Source organism: Lissotriton vulgaris, chromosome 11 (genome assembly GCF_964263255.1).
Source record: "Lissotriton vulgaris chromosome 11, aLisVul1.2, whole genome shotgun sequence".
Taxonomy (NCBI): Eukaryota; Metazoa; Chordata; class Amphibia; order Caudata; family Salamandridae; genus Lissotriton; species Lissotriton vulgaris.
Window position 1 is genome coordinate 253,905,704 of NC_141699.1, and position 24,663 is coordinate 253,930,366.

A 24,663-nucleotide genomic window follows, 5' to 3' on the forward strand; every position below is an offset into this window, starting at 1 on the left:
GAGTCGCAGAGATCTTGCGAGGGTGTGATGTCGTTGTTGCAAGCTCTTTGACGATGCTGAAGAGTTCCTTGCTGTTGTGGGTGTTGTTGTCCAGTCGCTCTTTGAATGTTGTCCTCTTGGTGGTGCGGATCATCTGGTGGTGTTTGCGGGTGGCGTTCTTGAGGGCTGTCATGTTTTCTGCTGTCTGTCGTGGTGCCAGGCTTTCTCGAGGGTGCAGCATGTTTTCTTGGATTTTTTGAGGTCGTTGGTAAACCACGAGGCCTTCCTGCTGCCGGGTCTGCTGGGAGGATTCTGCAGTGGTGCGAGTTCGTCGGCGCAGTTGGTGAGCCACTGTGTGAGGTTGCGGGCTGCTTCGTTGGGGTCCGTCGTGTTGGTGGGCGGGTTCAGGCTGAGGGTGGTGGTGAGCTGGTCGGCGGTGATCTTGCTCCAGCTTCTGCGGGGAACCTGTTGCGGGTGGTGGTGGGTCGTGGTTCTCCTGAAGTTGAAGTGGACACAGCTGTGATCAGTCCAGTGTAGTCCGGTAGAGTGGCTGAAGGAGATGTGCTTGCTGGAGGAGAAGATGGGGTCAAGCGTGTGGCCGGCGTAGTGGGTGGGGGTGTTCACCAGTTGTTTGAGTCCAAGGTTGGCGAGGTTGTCCAGCAGGGCGGCGGTGTTGCAGTCTTTGGTGTTCTCCAGGTGGAAGTTGAGGTCCCCTAGGAGGATGTAGTCTGTGGAGGTGAGGGCGTGCGGACTGACGAAGTCTGTGATGGCTTCGCTGAATTGTGTGTGTGGTCCCGGGGGTCTGTAGACGAGGGTGCCTCTGAGGGGGGTCTTGGGGTCGGTGTGTATCTGGAAGTGAAGGTGCTCGGCGGCGGTGAGGGTGTCGTCGGAGTTGCTTGTGATTCGGATGGTGTTTCTGTGGACGATGGCGCGGTCCCTCCGGCTCAAGCGTCCCAGGCTCAAGCGTCCAGTGCGGCCGATATTAGATCAGGCGCAGGCGGATCACGAGCATAGAGAGACGCATAGTAGTTTTGAAACGTTTGAAGTTTAGCGGGTTCTTTGATGGCCCAAGACCCGTCTCCCAGCTTTAGTTTCGCAATGTGGGCTTTGGCTGCCCACGTTCTCAGGCGACGTGCTAAAACAGTACCTACCCTGTCCCCTCCTTCGTAATAGCGCTGTCGCAACGCAAGTTGAGCGTGTTCGGCATTGTTTATTCTATGTGCCCGAAGCTGGCCTCTGAGGACAGCCAAACGCCTCTTGTATATCGCCAAAGGGCGCTCCTGATCTAATTTCTCAAGAGTTTTGATTTCGCGCATGAGTTTGGTCTCATATAAGCGAGCTTCCCGCTCCCTGGCAATGGCGATGGATGTAAGGGCGCCGCAAATCGTAGCCTTGAACGCATCCCATAAAACAGGAAGAGGTGTTTCCGGGAGGTCGTTAGTTTCGAAATAGGATGAGATGGTAGTTTGGAGTTCTTCCCTATCCACCGGGCCTCTAAGAATCTGGGGTGGAAATCGCCATCTAGTAGGCCGCTTGGGGTGGGAGAAGCGCTCATGAAGAAGTAATTCCACATGTGCGTGATCGGAGATCGATATATCGGAGAAAGCTGTTGAGAGGGTGTCTTTAACCAGGGAATGTGACATGAAGAGAAAGTCAATGCGAGAATAGGAGCGATGCACGTGGGAGTAGTAGGTGTAGTCATGAGTCTCGGGGGAGTGGTAACGCCAGGTGTCTACACGGTTTAAAGCAGTGAGGGATTTTTTCGTTGCTGCCGACATAGCACCCACCCCATGAAACGCACCCCGCTGCGATCTTGTTCCACATCCCATACCAAGTTAAAGTCTCCCCCTACTATAAGGTCTGAATTCACAGGTACTATAAGCTCTCGTAAGATCTCACGCAGGAAGGCATCTTGACCCTGATTTGGTGCGTATATGTTACAAAGAGTGAGTGTGCGATGCCCTCTTCTGACCTCCACTTTAAGAAGTCTGCCCTCAGTGTCACGGATCACCTTGGTATCTCCCTGGGGGATGCCTGCCCGGCAGAGGATGGCTACACCCACTGTCTTAGTGGTTGCTGAGGAGCTGAACTGGTGAGGGAAATGTGGGTGAGACATGCGTGTTACATCAGCCCTGAGGAGATGGGTCTCTTGCAAGAAAATTATGTAGGGTTTTGCAACAGCAGGTACCTCCATATTTTTGTGCGCCGTTTGTTAGGGAAATTGAGTCCCTTCACGTTAAGAGAAATAATTTTCAAACAGGGTATGGAGGTCATAGTCACCTATCGTCAGATGTGAGTGCTGTCACAAACAGATGGTCCATGAAGCTTAATAGCCACTGGAAGCTCTCCCAAGTGTCAAGGTGTTCCCCCCCCCACCAGGTGGATGGGAAAGGAAGGGGAAGAGGGGGAGAAGGGTAGGTGCGAATAAAACAACTCGAATAATGGTACGGCCAACATGGCCAACAAGGCATATTCCAGTCTAGGGAGTAGCCAGGCACACTGGCACAGGCTGTCCCGGAGATGTCACTCTCTCAGAAATAGGAGTGGGGGTCGGTCATTGTGCTGAGTAGTAAATCGGAATCACTGAGGTACAGCCCCTGGCCGCCACTTCTGCAGTATAGGCAAGGCGTCTGCTAATGCAACTTCCGGGGTGAAGAAAAGAAGAGTGCGGCGGCTGCAGACTGATGGTCCAGAACCTATCTCCAGATATGGGGTGAGCGTCTAGCATATCGACAAGTATTCAAAGGTGAGTTATTTGTTGGCATATGCTTGTGTGCCTGAGGTTGATGGTCCGCCCTCCAGGGATCGTATGTGTTGGATTATGTCCTGCTTTTCCTGGGATGAATTGCTGCGTGCTCTGGAGGATGAATGTCGGATATGACGCACCGTGGTCCACTGCGGCTTCAATGAGACTATGCCCTTTGGAGGCATGCGTGAGGGGTTTGCCTGGGGAGTGTCCGGGATCTGAAGTAGCTGTGCCGCTTCTCTGCATGATCGGAGCACTTGACGTTTGGACTCTCATTGGAATACGAGAGCAAAGGAATGCCCCCATTGGTAGCGGATATTAAGCTCCCGAAGCTTGTCTGTAATGGGTCGGAAGTCTCTCCGGCGTTTAAGTGCCATGGGGTCCAGGTCTTGGAAGAGCTGCATAGGCGTGCCTCCACATAGAATTTCAAGTTTGTTCCAAGACCCGAGTCAAGATATCAGGGACGAGACCGGGTCTCCCAGGTGGTCTAAACACTCTGTGCGCGATCCAGGGCAGGTGGTAAAGCGTCATCATCACCTCGAATGTCATGAAGCAGTTCGGCCACAAATGTCATTATGCCTGTGCCTTCTGCCCCAATCTGAACCCCCTGTAGGCTTATGTTGATCCGACGCCCCCTATTTTCCAGGTCTTCCTGCTTGATCTGCAACTCGATGTTCTGTTCCTCCAGGGTGGCCAGCCGCTGCCATAGGTGTTCCTGATCTTCGGTGCGGGCATCGAGAGTCTTCTCGAGGTCGTCCACTCGTCCACCCAGCTCTCCTACTTCTTTCCTGATTTCCTTGACGCATGCCTGGACCTCGGTGCGCAGTTACCCTATTTCAGATTTAAGTTCCTGCATGAAAAGGGTCATAAAGGATTGTGTAACCGGCTCAGAGGAGCTTCCGCCCGCCAACGTCGCGTAAGCCGCCGGGGCCGCTCCTGGCTTGTTTCACAGGGCCATGATCGTAGTATCTGTGGGGGTTGCTGAGGGCTTTTCCCGGACTTAGAACGAGTCATGCTCAGTGGTTGTTGGTGGATGGGGCTGCAGTTCGCGGAGAAGGTGTTGCCCTCACTTCCCCCCCGACCGCTGTCGACTCTGTTGTGTCCGAGTTTACGGCACCGAGCCCAGTGGACGAAACACAGGCCGCAGCAGGAGGGCCCCAGACCCCGTGGCGTGCTGCTCCAGGGGCCCATGCAGGAGTCACGAACCTCCAGGGCATATATGCCACAAGCAGAGTAGTCTCCTGGCGAGCCGAACTGCGGGGTCTCCTCCTTTATGGGCATGGGGTCAATGGGGCTACCATCAGGCAAAGAAGTGTCCCTGGGGTGCGCTGTAATGCGGTGACCACTCTGGCGTCTAAAGAAGGGCAGTGCAGAGGTGCAGGCCATCCGCTCTAAGGGCCAGCCCAACTAGCAATAGGATGCAATAGGATTAACAGCGCCGATGACCCAAGCGGCGGGGCGTGCAGAAACCGTCTGTGAAGAGAACGCAGTACAAGGCCCTGCATTGGTTCTATAGCATAAGTAAATGGAGGCCCAAACTCTCAGCTCCCTTCTGTGTTGTGACAGGTCGCCGTTCTCCCCGGGTGCAAAGGATCTTGTTTGGCCCTCCAGGTGGCTTATGTTCCTCCTAGTCTTCCAGAGGCTTCTGCCAGTAACTTTGTTTCTCCGTGCCAGCTTGCCACTGTATGCCCAGAGCTCAATTAAGTGTTCAGAAAGAGAGGGCCAGCGTGCACAGGGCCCATGTCAACATTTCCAGCGGTGATGTCCAGGTAGGAGGCTGCACTCAGGCGACCGGCAGTGGACCAGAGCAGGCGACGGGGAGCTGCTGGGTAGGGGGCTCTGCCACCAGGGAACAGGCCAGGCACCAGAAGAACAGCAGGAGGACAGGGCCTCGGATGGCCCAGGCCGCAGAGAAAACCCCGAGCGGCAAATAACTTCTATAGCACTCTAATAGCCGAGGGTGTCTTAAATACTTAAATAGCCAAGTCTTGAGATATTTTCTGACGGTTAAAAGATTCATTGAGAATTTGATGTGGAATGGAAGAATGCTCAAAGCAGTAGAGGCTCCCAGCACAAAGCTGTGGCCTCCCCAAGTTACACATTTGAATTTTGGCAACCATATGGGTTTGGCTGTTGAAGATCTTAGTGGTCTGGTGGGAATATACCAATTGAAACTTGTTTTTCGGGAAAGCAGGTCCTTGATTATGTAGAGCATTGTAGGTGATGCAGAGAGCTTTGAAGGTTATTCTGTGCCAGAGAGGTAGCCAGGGACGTTTTTCATATGTTTAGACACCGATTGGTGTTTTGGGATCTTAAGGAGAAGGCAGGTTGTTTCGTTTTGTTAAGTTTGTAGCTTGTTAAGAACATGTTGATGTGCGTTGAGAGAAAGAGCATTGCAGTAGTCAAGTTTGGAAATTGCGAGAGAGGTTACTACGGATTTCTGAAGCTGCTGAGGAATAAAGGAAGCAGCTTTTTAAATCATCTTGAGAGTGTAAAATGCTTTAGAAGAGACCGCATTATCTTGGTCGGTGCAGGAAAGCTTGTCATGTATCAGGACACCTGGATAGCGGTTTTTGCTGAATGGCTTGAGAATAGGGTCTACCCTAGTCATGTGACCATCAGACTCGAGTCCAAAATGACGGATGGGCACCAAAAAGCAGGACCTCAGTCTTGCTTGAATTAAGCTGAAGGCAGTTCTCGTACATCCAGGTGCTGACATACTGCTGACATAGAATTACAGAAACTGGTGCCCAAGTCCGGCCCCTCACTGCCGAGAGAGATAACGATTTGATTATTGTGGCATAGGATGTGAAGGCAATGCCAAATTACTTGATGAGCTCAGCTAAAACTGTGACATAAATGTTAAAAAGCGTGGGGCTGAGTGAGCACCCTTGAGGGATCCACAGGGAAGGGAAGGAGCGGGGAGACATAGCTCTCCAGGCAGATCCAGTGATACCGATCTCGTTAACATGGGGCAGCCATCTGCTATAGTGGACAGTATTGAATGCTGCCGACAAATCCAGTTAGATCAGGGACGCTTTACCTCTCTTATCAAGGGATATTCTTATTTCTTCAGTGGCCTTGTTAAGGGTCGTTTCAGTGCTATAGTCTGAATGGAACCCAAATTGAGTGGCATCAAAGAGGTTATTGGATTGAATGAATTCCATGATTTGGGAGATTATTACGTTCTCGACAGTCTTAGCTGGCAAGCGGAGGCAAGATATTTGGCAGTAATTGTTTGGATCAGAGGGTCCAGTGAAGGTTCTTAAGGAGAGGAAATGATTGAGGCATTCTTCCAGCAGATTGGGAAGGAACCGGACTGAAGTACAAGCTGAAAGATATGGGTTAGAACCGGAGCAGTAATGTCTGCAACTAGAGCTGTGTTCCTGTGTGGACAGGAATCGCCAGGGGACCCAGATCTGGCTGCTTTGAAAAGTCTAGCAACTGTCAGTGGGCGGGGGTGGGTGGCAAAACTCGAAGCCATTGAAGAAAGACTAGAAGTGGAGTTGCCATGCTGGGGAGTGTGAAAAGTGGACATAGTGGAGTTCTTGGTAGATTCGATTTTCCAATTTAAATAGGCTGCCCTAGCTATAACACCTTTGATTTTGTAGATGTTCTAACAAGTCTTGTACTTTTCTGCGTCTGTGTAGTCATGACACCATCTTTTCGCTTGCCTTCTGCAGTTCTGTTTCAAGGTCCTCAGGTACTGGGCTCAGGTAATGGGAGAACCAGAGACAGAGTTCTTATTTCTTTTAAATTTCACTGACTTTAGAGGGGCTACAGAAAGGGCATCCGGATCGAACGGGTTGTATTGAGCAACAGCTGTGTAAGGATCGTCTGAAAGGGCGGGGGGTGGGAGGGGGGAGGGGTGATCTGCTAGGAAGGAGGCACGGGTAACTGGATCGATTTTTGTGCCAGGCGTGGGTAGAAATTGAGTAAGGGATGGCTCGAGGGGGATAGTAAGGTGCCTTTTTTGTAGAGTTTTATATAGCGAGAACCAGCCATGAAGGTATCAGAGCGCTTTACATGAGCACCAGTTACATTACAAACAGACACATTCATTTTCGACTTCATGAAAATGTGAAACATGATAGTGCTGTGGTCTGACCATGCCAGTGGGAAGGAGCATGTAGTGTTTAGGGAGGGGTTGTTGTTGGTAAACTCCTGTCTAATGTGTGACCTGCTAAGTGAGTAGGACCAGCAACCAGTTGTGAAATGCCCATAGAGGACATAGTGTGGAGAAAGGCTGATGTCTCTGGGTCAGTTTGGGCTGCTAGGTGAAAATTAAAGTCACCTAGCACTGTATAATCATTACAGAGGATGTTCGCCTCTAGAAAGCTGCTAAAGTCTCGTGAAAAGGTAGCTCGGGGATCAGGTGGGCGGTAAACCAGAGTACCTTTAAAAGATTGAGATTTTGACACACTAATGTTGAAGGAGAGAGGAGGGCCTCGCAGGGGGAGGAGGGCAGGTGGTCACAGTGAACTGATATATTGGATTTATAAATTAGTGCTAGACCACCGCCCCTATTGACTGGTCCTATAAGTCTATAGATATCATAACCCCTAGCAATAGCTGCATCTAAGTCTGGGTCAGATGCAGGGTCAGCCCAGGCTTCAGTGATAAAGGCTGAAGAAAGGTCCTGAGATTCCATGAAAAAGAGAAATTCTGTGCTATGCTTCACCAGGGATCTTGCGTTAAGGAGCACACATGCAGGTAAGTAATATCCGCGAGTTGTGGCGAATGGGATAAAGAAGAAGAAGTAGTAGTAGGAGAGCCCCAGGCAGGAGAGGGAGTCCCCAAGAGAAATTTACAATCCTGGTAAGTATAGAAGGGAAGCTGTTTCAGTCTATAAGATGGGGACTAAGCACTTATAAGTAGAGCTGAGTGCTAGAAGCGCATCCTGAGAGTAGCTGATAAATGGCCCTAAATTTGGCCTGGAAGGGCCAGGGGGACTGGCGCTCAGTGCTAGCCGGATGTGGATGGGCTTGCCTTTGGCATGCCTCCGGGCACACTATTGGTGCTGTTAAACGGCCTGTCGAGGGCAGGAGCCATGTCCGAGGGTGTGGCTTAGTGTTCACTACAGCACAAAGCCAGTGAATTGTGGGGAGAAAGTAAAACCAGAACTGGGGTCTGGAAACACTTGAGACTCGTCTGCATGCTACCCTGCCAGGCAATCTCTACTAGTAACTCAAACTAAAACTAAAATAAAAAAATGTGAAAGATTAAAAGCATAAAATAAACAGAAGGGGCATCAGTACATCTGGGAAGGCACTCTATGCACCCAGACTGCTGAGAAAGCCAGGCATCTCCCAAAATGATGGGAGATGGAGTCTGCCTTCAAGGAAAGCAAAGCCTTTGTGTCAGTTCGGCTGAGCAATTAGATCAGTATCAGCATGAGACCAGCTTCAGGACTCGTAGTCTCCTTAAACAGTTACCGTTGTGAACTCCTCCAAACTCTACCAGTGAGAAGCAACTTTGCATCATCAGCACCATGCCCTATGCTTGAAACACTGTTGGTGCCTGCTGCCTGGTGTTGGAACTAAGAAGAAATGATGTAATTGTAGATGTAACTGGCCTGGAAGGCCACAACTGCAAAGCATGGTCACTTGCAAAAGACCTTGCCTGGAGGCTGAGTCAACTTCTACAATTGTTCTGAGAGGCCACAACTGCCAAAGACAATCACCTGTTGAAAACCCAGCTTGGAGGCTGCAATGGATGTTATTCTACTGCAACTGCAATCAAACTGTGACACTTCAGCTGCCATAGACGAGCACTGTTGTACCAGCTTGCTGTGCTGATTTTCACCAGAGGTCCATTATCGGTGTTAGGCGTTTGCCGCAGTGCCACATACATGCAGTGCTGCAAGAGGAATGGTTTTGCTGAGTGTGCCTGACAACGCCACCAGAGCACATCCCCACACAGTAGGTAAAGCAGGCCCCAAGCACAAATAGAACCAAAGGACAGCTATATCAGAGAAGCGTGTTGTGTGAACTTTTTTGTCTTCATGAACTCATTCTGGTGAAAGTGGTCAAAGCATTTTCCAGGAGTGTAATCCAGGGCGAATTGCACTAAAGCTTAACTAATGCTTATGATTGCTTGCCCTCATTACCCTGAGACTCAAGTGGGGAAAGGGTGTATTTGGCCCAGTTGGCAGTGCCATAGTAGTACCAGTTGGCAGCGCCATAATAGTAGGACAGAACTGCCAGCCCTGTGGCCCCGGAACAGTGTATGTGTGTGTGTGTATGTATAGATAGAAAGATAGCAGTCGCCACTGGGTAATTATATTTAGGATTGCTTTTCTAAGACAATGCTAATAACGTTTACCCCACTTGACAAATGTTCATGAAATTATCCAAACAAAAAGCAAACTCACCTCTGCTCCTTACTCGAAAGTTTAGAGGTGATCAGTCTAGCAGGGGCCGAGAAAAAGGGGAGTGTCTCATAGATTTAGACGTGTCCGTACCAGTATATTGCTTACTGTGTTATGTTTGGTTTGTATTCCTCAGAATCTGAGAAAAGGAAGTGTCTGAGGGAGGTGTCACTGCAGTTTAGTGAGCTATGGGTAAAAGTTATCTCAACTGTTTTTCAGAAAAGAGTTCGTTAGCAGTGCTCCTGATTAAAGATATAATATGAAACATTGTAGGCGACTTATTCTTATTTGAAAGAAGGCTTTTAATGACAAAAGATTGGCAGATGGTAACCCTCTGAAAAGCAAGTTCCGGTTGTCCAAGAATGAGATGAGTATGGTCTTTGCAATATACTTGAAAACATCTTTTGGGAGGAAATGCTTAATGATTCAGAGTAGTCTCATTTTAATATAGGTGTTTTTTTCATGTGTTTGCTGATGTAATGTGTTATGTGATGCCCAAAGATTTAGCAGTGGTTATGATTTCTGGGCAGATGTCAGCTGAATGGAGGATGATAGGTTTTTGGGTTGCTTTTGTTAGACTTGGGGAAGATTTGTAAAAAATCTGTTTTCTGTTGGTTAGGTCTGAGTTTCCTGTGGATCATCGAAGTGTGTCTTTGTTCAGTGTTGTGTTTGAGGTCTGTGAGGAATGTAGTGAGTCGCTACAGAGACAGAGTTAGGAGTCGCTACAGTAAGAAAATGTAGGTCAGGTTTCAGTCCCTGTATGTTGGTGAGATTGGTGACTACTGAGCAACAGTTGTGGAGGATGCATTGAGAGTTTGGTGGCCTAATTTCTTGGGAGTCTTTTTTCGTAATAGGGTATGTATTTGTGTGAGGATAATAGGGTAAACTGAGTGTGTTTTCTGTGTGTGGGATTGGAGTTTAGTGTTGGTTTTAATATTCGTATGGATTCTCACATTATAACATATAAGGCTTGACATTGTGATTTGATAGCAGGAGGTGAAAGTTGATGATAAATGTTTTTCATATTTTTGTGCCTATTCCTGTGCGGTACAATAAAGATTTTTGATGATGGTGTGTTTAGGGTAGAATGGGTAGGGCAACAAAAAAGGTTTGGGTCCTGTCTATGACCGCTTGGACCTCAACTATCTTACGAAACAGAACAAACTAGCCAGTCAGGTTTACTTTTCTAGTGATTTAGGAGGCACCCAGCCTATCTCTACTGAGTGATCCACAGAGTTGTTTAGAAAAGATTTTTATTTGATTTTGTTCAAATTTGATTAACTTGTCAGTATGTTTTTAAAGGCACATTTATCAAAACAATCAAGTAAACATTCAGACAATAATGTGCGCAATATATACAAATGTTGGAACTGTACACAATAAATACTCAAAATTCAGGAACACCAAAAACAAAACTATATACAAATCAATTGAGACATGAGAAACATTTAACATAAAGAACCAGTCCTTCAAATTATAAACCAAAAGACAGGCGGACACAGGGATTCAATGATACTGCCTGCCTGTCTCAATAGGCCTGTGATTAGGTGTTTTGAGGATTAGACAACTAGGGAGAGAGAGAGAGTGGTATTATTTGTTCCCTAGCTGCACCTTTCTTCCTTGTCACAGGTTGGGGGTCAACGCGTTTCGAACCACCGATGAGTTATGGGTTCTCCTCAGGACGTGGACTGGGTGAATCCATGTCTGCAGGACGCACGCAGGGGCTGCAAGGTTGTGAAGCAGCTTCTCGCGGTGTGGAGTTTCTGAACTTGAGAACGAGTGAGAGACGTGTTGTGGATTTGGAACGCCCGGTAATTAATCCGGAGGACATGGAGGGGCACTGCTTGTCTTCAATTAAAAATCTGGCGGGAACTGGACTGAATCCGTTCCGCGGCCTCTGGCGTGTATATATTGCGCACATTATTGTCTGAATGTTTACTTGATTGTTTTGATAAATGTGCCTTTCAAAACATACTGACAAGTTAATCAAATTTGAACAAAATAAAAATCTTTTCTAAACAACTCTGTGGATCACTCAGTACAGATAGGCTGGGGGCCTCCTAAATCACTAGAAAAGTAAACCTGACTGGCTAGTTTGTTCTGTTTCCTAGGGTAGAATGGATGTCAGGCCTCCACGCGTGGCAGGATGATCAGCATCTGAAGGTATCAGGGAGCCGTTACCCTACATGAGAGAACCCAGACCTCACTTTCCCAGACTGAGATAGCTGAACCCTGCCTGCTGGGGTAGGTACACAAGCAGTCATGACACAGGTGGATCTGAAAGAGAAGGTAGGAGAGAACTCCCCTATGGTGATTACTGGTGCAGATAATGTCTCAACAAATGGCAAATAAATTCTTAAATACCTGCTGTCGGTTCTTTATCTCTCCTTCAAATTCAGGGAGTGGTTCAGGGTGTTATTAGTAGGACATGAATCACAGAGTTTTCTTGTGTATTGACTCAACTGGATACAATGTTGCAAGTCTCTGGTACAATTTTTCTCAGCAGTTTATGAAAGTCAGCTAGTCCCATTTGTTCATCTGAGGTAATGCAAGATCAATAACAGGATGCATTATTTCATTGTTTTGTACCTGTTTTTGCTAGTGGCGTGAGCAGGTGGCGAAGGGATGGATCCTCCCTTTGGTTCTTGACGTTTGACTGTTTCCTACCCACATACTTGTAAGGGGACTACTTTGTAGCGAGAGGGGATACATATTTCGTCCTGTGCAAACAAGCTAGATGAAATTAATGGTCTTTCAGTTGATCTTCCTTTTTACAAGTGATATAAATTTCGTGTCAGAAATGCACATTTTTGGTTTCCTTTCAGAATCTCTTAAATGTTAGTTCCAAAGTCACTGACTTTTGGCCTTATTAGTAACCATAATTGCTGCCTTCAGTGATAGTATGGTGTCCTCTTGTTCTCAAATTTCTAGCTAGTCATGGTACCCTAGTAACACTTGAATGCCTAAGTAAATTTCAACGCAAATAATCTCTGCTTAAGAAAATATCTCTCTGCTGGCAGATATGAACAAAATGTGCACTCAAAAGCAAAATGCACCTAGAGTAAGAAGTATGTGCTCAGACAAGAGATAAGCCTTACTTCTGTGATTTGAGATGAGCAGGTAGGTGATTTCTCCTGTCAATCACAACATTGCTCCTTTCAAGAAGTGTGATGGTCACACATAGTCCTCATAATGAAGTACTTTACTAGCCCTATTTAAACCTTACCCATTCACAAAATAAGTAAACCTTCATCCTCTGATGGCATGCACTGGATCCATAGTTATAACAAAGTTTAAGACTTTGTCTGTACTTTGCTAGTGCACTGACATACGTGAATCAGTTCAGAAATGTACATAGTACTAATACATACTGCTAATTGAGTCTTCCAGTTGCCTCCACAATGAGAAAGTGTTGTTATCATTGCTTTGTAGCTTTCACTTTGAAAAGATACATTTTGAAAGACAAATTTGCAAGCTGTCCTGGCTAAAATTGATGAATTACGGTCTATGTGCTTGTGTGTTACCACCTAACCAAGTAATTTTTGATTTGCAAACCCTGTTTTTTCCAGAGGTAACTTTGGGACTAAGATCATCCCCTTTTACAGTCACTACAAGCCGAAACAGCAGCAATGTCGTGAAGGTAAGAGTGGTCTAGATATATCTGAAACTGGAATCACTGTGAGAGTTAGTATTCTTGTGGGCTGGATTTGTTCAGATAGACTCGGCTAGTGGCTGACAGTTTCACACTATATGCAACACGAGTGCAAGATTTGTTTGGGTACACTGATACATGCAGTACTGTAAGGGCTAGTAGGCCTGTATAAACCACTAAAGGTAGTCTAGTCGATGTCATGTGGCAATGTGTATTTTATAACTTCTGTCTTTATTAAAGTGTTGGTGGGAATCCTGCTGGTGGACTGAGGTGACAACAACAGCCGCCCTGGCAGAGGGCTGCCAATCCGCCAAAACGAAAGATGGTGTTTTTTGAGCAAAAAGTAAATGGCTCCAACACGCAAAAAGGGCATGTTCCTTGAGATAAGGGCCAATTTAAAAATTTCACAGCATTTACCCGCCATTGAAAATAAAGAACAGGCAACCTCAGTTGAGGGGCACAGTCGCCACTGAGACCCAGCAGTCGAGTGGTGGGCGGGCTGCTGGGTCAGGTGCTAGAATCGGCAGAGCTAGCTAAGTCTCCATAAATAGTATCCCAGTGGTTTCCCTGCATCTAAAAATAGAAGTTAAAACTGGTTTGGCAGGGCAGGAGGACTGCTGATTTGCAGGGATCTTGCTTGACTACACCATAAAATAGGCCAACAGCATTGCCACTATTCAAGCTCTGTTTACAGTCTAAAATACTTATTTCCTTGATCTAAGTCCTTTTCCCCTGCCTGCTCATATTTTGTTTATTAAATTATGTAATCTTTTGGAACCTTTTGTCTCTGCATGGAAAGAGAACACAGCTTTTTATATGGTATGTTTTGCAGGAATTATTGGACTTTAATAATAGTAATGTAAGAACAGGTATAACAATATAAATAATATCTGAGAATCCTTTTGTATATTCTCAAGAGCAAACTGAAACAACTTCACTTTTACACCAATTAGTGGGATTTTTAAGAGATAGAAGCCCAGGTAAGCCAATGTCTATAGAAAATATAGTCACAACACCAACCTCAAGAAATATTTTTACTCCACTGACTGACAACTTTGAATCTGTTTATAGAAGCTAAGGTTCTGTTTTTAGATAGAGCCTGCCATATTAAACCATGAATCAATTTAATAGTAAAGTTACTTTTTCAAAATCAGCTAGAATTGCCCCCTCCCCAGACAAATTGCCCTGGTGTTAGAGCTATTATGAATGAATTCATCATAAAATAGTCTACCAATCACTGATCAAGAACATAGAACACCTCTACGCAGGAGATGCACCAAATGGCTAGTACAATATATATGTACCTTTCTCATCAGGCCCTCAGACTTACAAAAACCTGCACCGCAATTGGTCTCCTTTAGGTTTTGTTTCATACTCCTGCATTAGATGGGGTGCTGTAGTCAGTTAGATTATTTCATGGAACATATATGATTTTGCTTATTAATGTGAGAATACTAAGCCCAGTAAAAGTTGGAGGGATGTGTGGTATTGTTATTGCACGAAACATGGCTAAGTAACCCCCTCATCCAAGCAGTACTGTGACTGTATAAACACATTCCATTTTGACAACCGAGCGTTGTTAATTAAGGTGACCTTGGTTCTCTCTATTAAAATCTTAACCTGATGAGCAAGAATACAATGGGAGCACATCTTTATCACCCTGAGCCAGACCTAGTTTTGGAAATAGTCTTTCTAAGCATCTATTTACCACCTGCATTTTCCTAAAATGAAAACCATGAAATGATTTATTACCGTGGGCAAGATCTTTTGGCAGCCCTTAATACTTATCCTGATCGCTTCTCTAATAGTGGGTGGGTTTGGAAGGCAAGACTCAGGGCATGCTTGAAACCGTAGACTATCAATATATGACAGAGAGTTATGGTATTGTATTCCTAAAATAGCATGCTATCAGCCAAGCCTTGCTTACATGGACTCGCTATGGGAGGACGTTATTTGAGGGTCAGCCTTGTTTACATGGACTCGGTATGGGAAGGCGTTATGTGAGTGTCGAATATGCCTTGTGAATGGTCGATCTGTGGGTCATTCAGTGGCAAGTCGAATTTATATTCATGGCAGGAATCCAGCCCATATGGATTATTTCATGGTCAATATAGGACTCTTTGGTTGCTGCAGAAAGTTTATTATTCTAACAGTAGAGGAAAGTGACCACTTATGTCATTCAGTCCCTACTTTAATATACAAAGTGATTGAATTTAACAATCTTGTAAAGCCAAATAAAACTAGAATTAAAGCCAAACCAGAGATTCTAGGTAAAATAATTTCATTTGCAAATATAGTTGACGTGAGGCCTTTAGGAAACGGAGACCATTATGCACAGTATCGATCGAAATTAAAATCTGTGTTGACAACAATATCTAGTTAAGTAAATCTAACCGCATTAGACCTTCTTTTTTGTGGTTTGATAGCGAACGTGCTGGAAGGTAGACATGCCTCCATTGATATATACGGCTTAGTGGTCCACCAAGAAAAGAATCAGTGAAGATTGATTTCACATTGATTATAATTTGGTAAGCTGGATCGTGGCGGACCAAATAGAAAACATTATTAAAAATAGAAGTGTACCTGACTTGAATGGAATACTTAGTGTGGTGGTTATAAAAATCCCTTCCTAGTGGTCAAAGCTGTTTTATTCATCATTTTAATCCATATCGCATAGGGACTGACTACCCTCATCTTGGACACAGTCCTACATAAAACCAATGTTTAAGAAAGGTAACAGGCAAGATACAAGCACATATCTATTGATTTACCATCTTGATTCTGGTTACAAATTCTTTGCAAGTGCAATTTTGTTTTCTCTAGTGAAGGAAGCTACTAAAATGGCTTTGCCCCATGGGAATAAACAACACGTCCTGGAATGAGCACTTTGGACCATATTTTTGCCATTTGAAATCTGTCCTGGAAGTAAACAGTGACAGTCATGGGTTACCTATGCACCTATTTTATCGACTTCCATTTTGCCTTTGATAGGATTCTGTTGTGGTGGAATTTGAAGTAGATGAGGATGCTAGGGGGGGGATTGTTCTTTGATTGATCACCTTTATCATCCAATTGGCTTCAGATGCAATTGGACTATCACTGTACATTGACATATCAAATTTCAGTTGAAAATGGATAACTAGAATGTGTATTGTCCCTCCTGTTTTTACCGTTATCTTTTATTTTTTGAAAACTTTTTATTATAAGAAAGAAAAGAGGGCATTTTGAAATTACATGGTTACTGCTTTGTTCAGTACGTATCAAAACAAATATCGTCAGTACTACACACATTTCTAATACACGTTGCACTTCAGTCGTTACTGTTGGCATATTGCTGTTGTTATATCGCTTTAATCCCACCCCCTACTCCCTTCACTCAGACATGTCTTCCCTTTCATGCATAGGTGGGTCACAGATAGAGACCCTGAATGTGTTCAATGCTCCCCATACCTTCTCCCATTTCCGGGGGCATTCTTGGTGAGTGTATACAACCCTTGCCGCCAACATAGCTTCATCCATCTCTTCACCAGTCTCAGAGCGTTGGTGCATCCTCGGACCCCCATTTCTTAGCAGTATTACGTTTGGCAAACATCATTCCCAGCACAACCCAATCCTGAGCCGGGTGTGAAAAATCATTTGGTTCCCACAGATTTAGGAGACAGTGCCTCGGTTCCGGCACAAGGGACACCCCCGTAACCTGTGACATTGTTTGCATCACCTGGACCCAGTAGGCTGCAATTCACGGGCACTGCCATATGGTGTGGTAAAAGGTCCCCTCCTCCGCATTTGCGTAGGCAAAACTGATGTGTGGCCCTCCCTATTGTGAAAAGGATTACCCTGGTGTAATATTTACGGTGTAGTATCTTTAACTGCACTAGGCGTAGTCTGGATGATATGGCTACTTCCCGTGGAGACAACAGCACCGTCTGCCAATCTGCATCCTCAATATCTCCCAGGTCAGTGGAACATTTATGTCTGAGTGCCAGCATCGGGTCCGGCATGTTGTTAACTAGTTTGCGATAAGTGAAGGAGGTAACCCGCTTGGACATGTGTTCAGTCAGCAGTCTGTCCTCCAAGGGGATGGCTTCTGGGATGTCAGTACCAAGCGTAGGAACAGAGTGCAATGCGTGCCTAATTTGCATGTATCGGAATTGCTCCGTGGGTGCTAGTTCATAGCGGATCCTGAGTTGTTCGAACTGAACCATGTCTCCCCTCTTCCATAAATCCCCCACCGTAGAGATACCTATTAGAACCCAAGCCTGGAATCCCTTACTATGTTGAAGCCGCCCGAGCTGCCGTGCGGACCAAAGTGGTATCATCTGCATGATAACACCCTTGCATTTTTGTCGAACCTGCGCTGTGTACCATATGAGGACTGTGTGTGCGGTCGGTCCAATAAGGGAGGGTGATCTACTTCTGTCGTATAGCACAGACATGATTCTCGATTCTCCCAGCCCCTGTCTATCTGCCTGGAACACTGGCTCTGTCTAAGGCGTGTGTATCCATTGATTAAATATTTTTAAGTGGGCCGCCCAATAGTACAACTGTATATCTGAAAGGGCTATTCCGCCGTCGTACCAGCCCCTTACCAACTTTCCTTGTGCTATGCGCGCTGGTTTATGTCCTCAGAGCAGATTGGAGACAGCCGCTGCTATCATTTTGAAATATTTTGGTGGCACAACAAATGGAGTGTTCTCCAAAACATATAAAAATCTGGGGAGTGACATCATTTTAAAAAGGGCTGCCTTGCCCAGCAAGGTCTGCGGCAGGCCGTGCCAGTGTGTCACGTCTCGCCTGAACCGTTCTAGGGGGGGCAACAGATTTTTTTGAAAAAACTCTGATTGGAGTGTCACATAGATGCCCAGATATTTAAAGCTATTGTCCGCAATTTTTAGTGGGCATTCCACTAGAAGCAGTGGGGACGGGCCCTGCAAGACAAATAAGGTTGATTTCGACCTGTTGATAGTATAGCCAGGCCCCGGACAAAGATTTTACAGATGTCTAAAAGCATCAGAATAGAGCACCGAGGGGAGGTTAGGTACAGCAACACATCATCAGCATATAGGGAGATGCGGTCTTCCCAGTTCATTGTCGAACTAAGTCCCCGAATCATTGGGTCCCATCGGATCCACGCCGCCAAGGGTTCCAGCACCAAGGCAAACAACAACGGGGATAGCGGACAGCCTTGGCGCGAGCCGCGTGAAAGTGGAAAGTCCCGTGAGATCTGCCCATTAATCGCCACATGCGCCAGGGGACGTGAGTATAACAACTGCACCCATGCGCAGAATTTGGGCCCAAAGCCTAAGGACTGCAAATGAATAAGGCCATTAAACCATGTCGAATGCCATGCGCGCATCAAGGGATAGGATAACTGCAGGTTCTTGGATGTATGGTATGCTTGCCATTACTGCGTGTAGTCTTCTGAGTTTCAGGGCCGTATTCCTGTTAGGCATAAACCCGGACTGATCTGGGTGAATTAAAGTTAAAAGGTGTGGGGTCAGGTGTGTTGCCAGGAGTTTGGCGAGGATCTTAGCCTCCGCATTAAGTAAGAATATGTGCCGGTATGTTGAGCAGTCCTCGGGGGGGGGGGCGGGGGTTATCAGGCTTCAGAATTGTTACTATGGTGGCCATCCGTTGATCCCGAGGTAGCTCCCCCACCCTTAAACTTTCAAGAAACATTTTCAAAAGATGCGTTGCAGTTATATCCGACGTCCTTTTATAAAGCTTGATGGGTATTGCATTGGGCCCCGCCGCCTTACCGGATTGTAGGGAGTTGATGGCCGCCTGCAGCTCATCAACCGTGGGATCAGCTTCCAGTAGGAGGGCCGCCACCTCCGATAGTGTTTGCATCTTTATATCTTTGATGTAGGTCTGAGCCTCCTCTATCGTTACATGCGAGCACGAGGCATATACTTGCTCAAAGTGCCCGGCCAGTGTGTTTACTATATCCTGCGGAGCGGTCACCACCGAACCCAGCGGAGTACGTAGCTGCGCTATCGTCCTCTGTGCTCTTTTTTCCCCTATCTAACCATGCTAAGAGTTTACCCGCTTTATCCCCTACTTCGTATATCTTGTGACGGGTAGCCTGCAGCCGTGCTTTAACCGCTTCACGCTGGTGTTCCCGAAGTTCGTACTGTTTAAGGCGTAGGGCCTGCAAAGTCGCCGGCGAGGGATTGTCAGCATGCTGATCAGTGGTTTCGGCAAGGTCGGATTCCATGGTATCCAACTCTTCCTGAGCTGCTCTCTTATGACCTGTTATGGATGCAATAGCCTGCCCCGCACCACCGTTTTGTACGCCTCCCCCACAGTGTATTGGAGGACTGAACCGATCCCGCGTTCTCCTGGACGTAGTGTTGTGTGACTGCTGTGATATCTTTCCTTATCTTGGGGATATGTAAATATCCAGGGTAGATGGGATAAATGCGCCGTCGTACCTTAGTATGTGTGGTATAAGTCAGGGAGGTGCGTGAGTGGTCTGAAATGCCTTGGAGACGAATCTCAATGTCTGTCAGATTGGGAAGGCTGTTAGTGGAGATCAAGAAGTAGTCTAAGCGGGAGAGGCTATTATGCACTCCTGACAGGAAAGTGTTTTGTCGCGAGGTGGGATGTCTGTACCTCCATGCGTCTGTAAGACCCAGGGCGTCTATGAATCACCCCATTTGGGAGCTACCCAGTGTATCTACTCTGGGAGGGTAGCAGTCCAAGGTTCCATCCACCATTGAATTGAAATCGCCTCCTATGAGCAGTTCTCCCTCTGGAAGACCCAATATAAATGCACTAAGCGCCGGGAAGGCCACGGCTTGAAGGGCCGGGGAAATGTATACTGAGACTACATTAAAACGTCTCCCCTCCCACTGACACACCATGGCAGCAAATCGACCTTGATCATCCGTTCGAGTCTGGTGTACGATCAATGGGAAATGTCTACGCACCAGTATGCCCACACCTCTTGAACCTGAGGAGAACTCAGAGTGCACTGTCATTTTAAATCCCAAACGATCCATAGCCTTACACAACAAGCCCACCAAATGTGTCTCCTGTAACAGGGCCACCACTGGCGCACTTTGCCTCAAATATTGCAGCATCAGACCCCTTTTGAACTTATCTCCCAGCCCATGCACGTTCCATGTGATCAATGAAAAGGGAGCTATTGGGGACTTCGGGGTCAAGCGAACCAACCTCTGAGTGTGTTGCCATTATGCCTCATGCCATAGGTAGTAGTACAGTACTTCGAACAACCCTCAATGCAGTATGCCAAACAAATTATATCAGTTATACATTCTGTTATTTTCGCCCTAGTGAAAAAACCCTCAAACCATAAAACAACGGTCAGCAATTCACCCCCCTCTCCCTCCCTGCCTCCCTGCTCGACGGATTCAGAACTGCCTGCCACCCCAACAAAGCAGAGTGCTTATTACCCATTCCCAGTTCTGTAACGATGGGGGTAAGAGAGAACATCCTCCGCCCCCCAGAACCCCCTCCCCAAAAAACCTTATAAATCTGTTGCCCCTTCTTTGTGTGTTGTCTGAGGAACCGGGAAAGACCGGCAGCCGCAAGGGTATAGTAGTATCATCACGCTAGGCCCCATCACCCTTGTGCAGCAGAAAGTACCTGTTCAGTAGCAGAGTAAAGCATTGGTACTATTGTTGTCTCTGCTGGTAACATCGTAAGGGTGCGATGAATGCAAGTGCCCGTTATGAAGTAGTACAGTGGCAACATCGTGGCACTTTATGCTCATTTGTTATTCAGCGGCACGCGCTATGTCAAAGCCTTGCATTCAGTCCTGCTCCATATCTGTCTGGCGATCGCCTCACCGTGCCTCACGATCTCCTGTGCGCCCTGTCCTTGCGACCTTGCGCCAGCCGTCCAGCCAGTCTTGCACCTCTTCAGGTGTCGAGAAGAACCACGCCTTCCCGTCGGCTTCAACTCGTAGTTTGGCGGGGAACAGCATAGAGTACTTGATTTCCCGTTCTCGGAGAGCCTTTTTGACGTCTAGAAATCCTCTGCGTTGTTTCGTGACTGCTGCGGTGTAGTACGGAAAGATTGTAATGGTAGCATTGTCTGTTCGGATCGGAGGAGCTTTACGTGCGGCCTGCAAGATCACATCCCTGTCTCTGAAATTTAAAATACGGGCTAGTATGGGCCGTGGCGGGGCCCCAGGCTTCGGTCTTCCTCCAGGGACCTGATGTGCTCTCTCAACTGAGAAGAAAGTAGACAATCCCCTCGGCTGAAGGTGAGTCGTGACCAACTCCTCCACAAAGAGATCAAGAGCCGGGCCGCCTGCGTTCTCCGGCACGCCTATAAGGCGGATGTTATTTCGCCTTGATCACCCCTCCTGATCCTCCAGCTTCGCCTCCAGAAGTTTATTATCTGCCTCCAGCTGTTTCACCTGCTTTTTCAGGGTGGATGTATCAGAATACAGGGCCGCCGTCGTGGTCTCAACCTCCGACACCTTGGTGGACATCTTGTTGAAGTCAGCACGGATCAAGGCCAGATCTACGGCAAGAGTCCCAATGTGCGAATCCACCTTATTCAAGGTGGTCATGATATTCTGTAGGGTAACCTCTTGGGTCGCACCTGCACTTGCACCATTGGGAGATGGAGCCTCTTTGTCCTGTGCCTCCGCCTTCGTCTTCGTGTAAGCAAATTTGTCCAACTTTGACTGGTTGGTAACCCTTGCGTTTCTTTACTCATGACTGCAGGTCAGTCGTTCGCCTCGTGCGGGCTGGGGTTACTAGTCACCGCCGCCTGCCTGAGAACACTTACTGTTCACGCGGCCTGTCGGGTTTCGCGACACCACTGCCCCTCTGTTCTCTCTTCAGCTATAAGGAAAGGACCTGCAGCCCGAACTGCGCCACTGTGTTGATGTCAGGCAAAATGGCGCTTTCTCCAGCTGCCTAGTACCACAGGAGATGCCTCACCGCTCCGCCGCCTGCAATGTCTGTATAATGGTGATCATGCAGCACAAGGGAGGAACCAGCCAATTACACCGCCTCTCAGCACCTCATCGCCTCCGCAGGGTGGATCATATCAGTGCTGTCCTCTAAACATCTGAAGGCTGCCCATGCAACATAGGAGAAAGTCAGTAGCTGTGCCAGAGGCAGCCAAGAATACTGCAGCCTCCAAGTGCCAGCGCCTGATCCAGGGCACCACCAGACGCTCCGGGCACTCGTGACCGCGCCGCGTGAAGCAAGAAGATGGCGGCCGGAGCCAGAAGCACCAGTGCCTCCGTCTCGCAAGGAGCATGCAGCGCCCATAGGTCCGTTTTCAGAGAGTGTCCCAGCACTCACCTCCCAGCTTCTGGGCAGCGCCGGCAAGCGTTTTGTCACGGTCGGCCTCAGAGGGAGGGGGGAAAGAGAGGGGGGGGGCCTACCTGCCAATCCCTTCCGATCCGGCCTCAGTGCACCGCTGCCGGGCAGTCTCCAAAATCGAGGCCCTGGCTTCCACCTCTGCACCAGGCCTCAGGATGTTCCGCGCTGCCGTCACCACCGGGAGACTTGTACTGCGGCCAGATAGCGACCGCTAGGTACCCGGCACCTTCCGACCTGTTATCCTACGTTTGGGGGCAAAGAGGGCTTTGGATAATTATGCGGATTGAATGGGTTCTCTTAAGGGATCACGGAGCCTCTCTAGGCTGCGGCTGTGCTGCTCGGACGATTGCCACACCCCCCCTTACACTTATTTTTTAATGAGTTCCTGCACTCTTAAGAACTCTTGACGTTTCCCTCCAAAGGTGGTCTCAAAATGTATTTGCGTTCTCATGTATGTTGATGACCTTGTGGTTCTGAACAGAACAAAGGTTAACACGCAGTGCCATTTAGGCTTATTGAATTAATGCTTTAACACTAATAGATTGACAAATGATACATCAAAAACTCAGTCTCTGTGGTTGTGGAAATACATTAAAAAACTTAGTTGCTAGAAAAAAAAAAAAAAAAAAAAAAAAAAAAAACTTAGTTGCTCATTAGGTTGTAGCCCTTTGGTAACTATTAAAGAATATATGTACTTAGGGGGCATTTTCACATTTACCTTGAACTGGAAAAATCAGAAGGAAGCTGTGGCTAGTAATGACTTGATGGTGATGGCAGGTTTAATATGATTCAGTACTCTGTACTGTTGGTCATCTGTAACTTTACAGCTATAGGTGTCAGATAATTCCTACTGCCTTTTATGGCTTTCCTGCAGCTGTCTTGGGCTTAACTGCTAATTTTTACATACTAGAAGGAATATTGTTAAAGAGAACATTTGGACTACATCAGTGTACTATGACCAAGACATTTGAGATAAATGTTGGCCTTAAGTGATTAAATGTTAATAACAAGTTACAGTCATTACTTTTCATTCAGAAATGTTATAAAAAGGTCCAGCTATTAGTCAGAGGGGCGTGCCTTAGAGGATTGTGGTTCAGTGATCTTGCATATACTAATAAATATAGCTACTGAATCGTGCATTAAAATATCAAATTTGCTCGAGACGGGCTCCACATTTTTGGATCATGGCATAAACCAGACTGAATTAAAGGCAACACATTCCTGAAATCTACTATAAAGGATATCGATTATGCTGGAGGGAAGAATTTGCTCACATAGTAAAGATAAAAAAATATGTGAGATATTATTTGTACAGTATCTTGGATATAGTTGTGCACTACTTTAAATTGAAAAAGGTCTTCCAGGATTAAGCTTTCAAAACAATCAAAGTGAACAGAATGTAAATATTTGTGGAAGCTATTTTGAAATTCCTCAAGGCAAATTGTTGTCCCATGTTTTCTCATTGTGCCTTAAATATTTGAAAATTGTTTATACATCTATTGTTCCATGATAAAGATATTTCCCTGGTTTAAGTATTTATAAATTTCCTTTTTGCCTTACAAAATGTTTGAGTAACCTTGGCTTCAGCAAGTTTGTAATGAATGCTGTTAAAAGTGAATAATTTTAAGAGAATGTGTGGATGTGAAAGGAAATTTCTCTATTCATATGTGTTTAGTGTTTATATGAACTATACAGTCTAATAAACCATATTTATATATGAATGAATGAAACTAGATTTATACAGGTCACAGCTACTCCTAGGGGTGTCCCAGCACTCAGCTAATAGGTAAAACCACAAAACTTGGCAAGACCTCTTACACTTGAGCAAACAGCCATATCTTCAGTCTGGTTTTTTTAACATGGTGATTGGTTCCAGTAAACTGAGCTCAAGAGGGAGCTTATTCAATGCTGATGGCCCCAGATAGGAAAAAGCATGTCCTCCTACTCTGGCGCAGTTTATTTTAGGTACCTTTGCCTGTAGGCTGTTGGTGGAATGCAGGTTCTTGGTGGGGAGGTAGAAAGTGCTTCTCGTGCCCATATAGCCCGGCCCCATATGATGAGGTGCTTTTTGAACCAGGATCAGCGCTTTAAACAGGATCCTCTTCCTCGCTGGGAGCCAGTGAAGGGAGCAAAGGTGGGAGCGCATGTGTTTTCAACGGAAGGTTGAGGAGAATGCGGGCTGCCATGTTCTGGACTGGATGGAGTCTATTGGCCAGGTAGTCCGGCAGCCACACATATAAAACGTTTGCATAGTCCACCCTAGATGTGATAAGTGCCTGGACAACTGATTTTCTGGCAAATAATGAGCGAAAATGCAGAATGTTTTTCAGATGTGCAAATAATCCATATGGGCTGGATTCCTGCCATGAATGTAAATTCGACTTGCCACTGAATCACCCACAGATCGACCATTCACAAGGCATAGTCGACACTCACATAATGCCTTCCCATAGCGAGTCCATGTAAACAAGGCTGACCCTCACATAACGCCCTCCCATAGCGAGTCCATGTAAGCAAGGCTTGGCTGATAGCATGCTATTTTAGGAATACAATACCATAACTCTCTGTCATATATTGATAGTCTACGGTTTCAAGCATGCTCTGA

The 24,663-nt window shown here is 46.6% G+C and overlaps 1 protein-coding gene across 2 annotated transcripts in view; it reads left to right on the forward strand.

Annotated features, from left to right (window-relative positions):
* SMTN (smoothelin) overlaps positions 1-24,663 on the forward strand; it is a 1,042,724-nt gene that overhangs the window by 661,801 nt on the left and 356,260 nt on the right. For both annotated transcript variants that reach the window (XM_086943175.1, XM_086943174.1), the window contains exon 11: positions 12,665-12,735. In XM_086943175.1, the coding sequence (XP_086799301.1) occupies positions 12,665-12,735 (71 nt within the window). The remainder of the gene's footprint in view (positions 1-12,664; positions 12,736-24,663) is intronic.